Raw genomic sequence first — 4,813 nt, 5'->3', positions numbered from 1 at the left:
TATTTAATCATGAGTAGAATAAATACAGAAATGGTCTGTTTAATGTAAAGTGGCGATCTAACACTCTGTGTCAGTTATTCTGTCAGTTAACTGGTCCAATTTTTATGAGCGCCAAAGTAAATTACCAGTTTATTATACTAGGCAGCTAGTGGAGCACTTTCACTTGCTGTTATACCGGCTGGTTACAGTTCCATTTCGTAAAAATTCATGTTATGTATGTTTGGTTTCTACCTGAGAGTATCATTTTTCCCTAGGGCAGTGGAAAAATGGGTAAATAACCCTACCTAACAGATGGAATTGAGTTTACAATATCAGATTGTAGTGTAAGCGGTCAATTGTAAGAAGGGATTCAACAGATTTCTCGGATCAATTTTGATTCCTCAGTGGCACCTAGATTTTATTGTCCTAGTTCTGTTAGATGCCATGCGTGATGCACATTTATTATCCTAGTAGTGTAGGTTTATTAGCAGAAATGGTAATGATGATTCCCAGCTAACCAATTGATTGTGCATTTGTGGGTTTATTATGCATATACATGGATTTACTGATATGCTGATAAGTGAATTGACTGCTGGTATGTGGACTGACTGCTGATGTGTGGATGAATTGCATACATATGTGGATTAAATACACACCCACGTACACATACATACAATCAACAACAATACATTCAACAAAAACGTACACACAACAACAACATACACACAACAACTACAAACATACAACAACAATACATACAATATTATGTAGACTAATTGCCCAGATATGCGCAATAGTTACACACACGTGCCAATCGAATGCGCAAACGTGCGCATTAACTGCGAGCGCGTCGACCACCGGTTGATAACGTACGTGTTTCCGTCTCGAGCAGGCGCTGCTGAAGAAGCACGAGGCGCTCATGTCGGACCTGGAAGCGTTCAGCAGCAGCATCGATGCGCTGCGTGAGCAGGCGCAGGCCTGCAAGGAGGCGCCCGTCATCGACGAGACAGGCAAGGAGTGCGTCGTCGCGCTCTACGACTACACGGAGAAGAGCCCGCGCGAGGTCTCCATGAAGAAGGGCGACGTGCTCACTCTGCTCAACAGCAACAACAAGGTATGCAGTGCCTGAAATGATAGGTCGCCCACACGCCACAGGCGACCAATGTCTAGCTCGGGCGACCGAAAATTGCACAAAGTCAAGTAGTCACTGGCCCCCCCAAAAAAGTTTGGGTGACTGCCAATATTTCAACAAATAGACAAATTTACTGATATGTTTGAGTTGTTCTTTGTTTACTAACTAATCATAATCCTAAACCGCAGTCCACGGTAGGATACAATCGGACCACACTCGCGCATTTTCGTTCCGACCGAGCTTGCTGACGGCGGGGTAGACTGGTACTCTTGGACTCTCCCGCTACACTGACATCTAGCATAGCAACCGCGAGTGGGTACCGGTCTAGCGCCGAAAACCAGTCTACGGAAGTTACGATCTGTTACGAGTAAAATTTTGGTCTCCAACACTCCATTTGGGCCAGTGACTCAAAATGTTTACTCGCCTCAAAAAACCTTTTGGGCCGGCCTATGGCTGGCTCTCATTTCAGGCACTGGGTATGGCCGAGTCACACACGTGTGTAGACGTGGCGGGTGTTTAGTCATTATAATGTATTGGTATAACAAACAATAACAAGGTAAGGCTGTGTGTGGGGGGGGGGATGTTGGGTACCTCGGTAGTCGCAGCTCTTCTTTCTCGGCCTTTAATCAACATTTGAGGTCGTGTGTGTGTGTGTGTGTACATCATAGAGTTATATAGAGAGAGAGACAGAGACAGAAACAGAGAGAGTGCGAGAGTGAGAGAAAGAGAGAAAGTGAGTGAGAGAGAGAGAGACAGGCAGCCATACAGGCAGACAGGCAGACAGACAGACAGGCAGACAGACAAGCGAGGGTAAGCGAGAATGACCATCAGTGACCTGTAGTTGTTGTCGGTATACCTATGTCGCCTACCATATGACCGACACACTCACTAATGTTGACCGCTTGCTGCAGGACTGGTGGAAGGTGGAAGTCAACGACCGTCAGGGCTTTGTGCCGGCGGCTTACGTGAAGAAGATCGACGCGGGCCTGTCGTCTAGCCAGGACAGCCTGAAGGACCGCGAGAACACCGTCGCTGCGCGCCAGAAGCAGATCGAGGACCAGTACGTAGACGCGCCTGCCGTCGCCGGTTCCATCCCCAAGAGTTGTCTTCTATCGACCGAGATCCGCCCCCCCGGCGCGATTAACAGTGCAGCGCTAGCGAATCGGTGTAGCCGTGAGACGTTCTAAAAACAATGCTTAGCAACGAAGTTTCGTAAGGTCGCCACTTTGGCGTGCGCGTGTACGGGCAGCCTCGGTGAGCTTGACTGATTAGTAGCAAAATTATCCATGGTGGGTGTGGTTATATATCTCGTAGCAGTAGGTTCGTTCCCCACCAGTTAGATATCACCTACACTAGTGTCTTGGCGAGGGCAGTTGTTTATTAGGCTTCCGAAGTTGCATTAGCGTTTGCGAGTGACCTGGTGTTCGTCACCTGCGCATCTTGTGTTGTTGTATCGCTGCACCGGATGCTGACGATCACACATCTCGTTATCTGCACCGCAGGTACGCACACCTGCTGGACATGGGCCGTCAGCGCAAGGACAAGATCGAGGAGTCGCGCAAGGCGTTCATGCTCGTGCGCGAGGCAGCCGCGCTCGCAGACTGGATCAAGAACAAGGTTTGTACCCGTGCGCGCGCGTGCCGACAGCGTACTGGGTGCTTCCTTTCAATGCTACCCGTGTATACAGCAGCTACCTAGTGATTTAACCGCGTCCGGAAATACCCGTTGGTCTATGCGACTGCTGCAATTTAGATACGGGGGGCGGGGGTTAGGCGTACGCACAATTTTAAGGGGAAAATACCCAGTGATTATAACGCTGCGATGCTGTGTCTCCACCTATATCGCTTTATGTTTACTATCAAGGAAAAAGTGGGTGGGAACAATTTTGAAAAGGAAATTTATGTTGTGTAAAAGGCAAACATTTACATTACGCCACAATTGCAAAGTTCCAATGCTTTGTCTCGCCACCCAGCCGAAATTTGGTTCCATTTACCTGCCAAGCAATGGTGTGTTGTGTCGTGAGCTGATTGTATGGCTAGTTGAGACACAGCTATTCTTTTCCGTAGCAATATATTCTTTCTTTATAGCTGCTGCTAAAGTGCCTGAATGTTTGTTATCACAGGATTTCTTTTCTCTTTCGTTACCAGTAAATGTTCAAAGTTGATATGTTTTAGCCCCGCCTGCATACCTAGTTTGTGAGTAGATGGTGAGCTATGGTTTTTTTTTAATGAAGATTATATTGGTATTTCCCACTGTCCCACGGAATGTCTTTCTACCCGCTTGTTGGCAGTTGGCAGTTGATGATGATTAGGAATTGTTCGCAATCGGCCCTCTTGATTATTATTTATTTTATTTTGATCTTTTTTTCGACCACCAATGCTGTTGCTGGTACCGCCTCTGCTGTCGCTGGTCAACGTACAACGTCTTGTATACACAGAGCGATCGCAACATGGTTTATACCATTAACTATTTTGCATGGTGTTGTGATGTTTTATGTGTAGTTCCAGTTCCCAAATTATACTTTCTACCCCCAGTGGTATTACCTCATTTGTTAATGAACATTCGTAATGAAATCCATTCTTTTACAATATCATTTTTTTATAGATTTGCTAGTTCAAGCTTTTTTTTAAACTTGATGGCCATTATTAATATTTTTCATGTTGATTTTTTCCTTGTAAGTTTAATATTTTTTATTTAAGTTCCAGCAAAAATTATCTGAGCATTATGTGGCATTTTTCCAATAACCAAATACGTCTACCAATTGCTAAAATTTGCTCAATCTTTCTGCTTCAGTTTTACCCCGATTTTCAAATAAAGTTATGATGTTTCCTTATTAATTTCGTAAATGTAATGTCCCTGCACCTTCTTATACATATTGTGATTAATAATTTGTTATCAGCGAGTATTGACTCATGTCATCATACAGGGCAGTGATAGTGACCCCTCCCCCTCCATCTTGAAATTCCATGGCATGGACATTAGTAGAATAGCTTTCACATCTCCTTCAAACACTCAAGTCGAATGATTATAATTGAGTATTTGGTGGTGCTATCAGCAGCAGTAGCCCCCAGTGCATCTAGGTAATGCACAATTTCATGGTCTAGATTTCTGTCGTGGTTCAACACATTAAAAGTTGTAGGCTTAGTTTGACTATTTTGAATTTTCTAGATGGTTAGAAACTTACGAATGCTGCTAGCTAGCATGAAAGTTTGCAACTAGCTCTATTTGGATTTACTTTCTTTATAGATGTAGTATGTTCTGGAAAGAAATATTGTCCAATTATTGTTACTGGTTATATTGGTATAGGATTTTTGTCCTTATGAATATGATAGAACTTGTCTTTAGCAAAATTTTTGGTGTGTATGGTGTCATTTTATCTGTGATAAACAATTCGTTGTTAACAAATATTATATTTTGACACCATATTCATGTTTTTGAGTCTAATAGTTTCGTAAATCAACATTAATGCGTGTGTGCGTGTGTGCATCCATGCGTGTGCGTGGTCAGAAATCATTTAACCGACTGCATGGTTTTTTTTGTAACATACCTTAAAAATGAGGGCAAACAATAACCGAGCGGTTCCAGTATGAGCAATATCATTCGCAGTCTCGGGGATAAGTCTGATAACCCAGCCAGTCCGAATTTCAAACATGTTGATTTTTACTAAATAACATATAGTAAAATCCATTTAAATTGCCGGTC

The 4,813-nt window shown here is 43.7% G+C and overlaps 1 protein-coding gene across 1 annotated transcript in view; it reads left to right on the top strand.

The window, feature by feature from the left end:
• The window catches only part of LOC106821062 (spectrin alpha chain, non-erythrocytic 1-like), a 79,600-nt gene that overhangs the window by 43,193 nt on the left and 31,594 nt on the right, over positions 1 to 4,813 (top strand). The window contains exons 17-18 of the mRNA XM_014825703.1: positions 2,023 to 2,171; positions 2,614 to 2,728. Of these exons, the coding sequence (XP_014681189.1) occupies positions 2,023 to 2,171; positions 2,614 to 2,728 (264 nt within the window). The remainder of the gene's footprint in view (positions 1 to 2,022; positions 2,172 to 2,613; positions 2,729 to 4,813) is intronic.

This window comes from Priapulus caudatus, unplaced genomic scaffold, assembly GCF_000485595.1.
Source record: "Priapulus caudatus unplaced genomic scaffold, Priapulus_caudatus-5.0.1 Scaffold58, whole genome shotgun sequence".
Lineage (NCBI taxonomy): Eukaryota > Metazoa > Priapulida > Priapulimorpha > Priapulimorphida > Priapulidae > Priapulus > Priapulus caudatus.
This window is presented reverse-complemented; position numbering and strand designations above follow the sequence as displayed.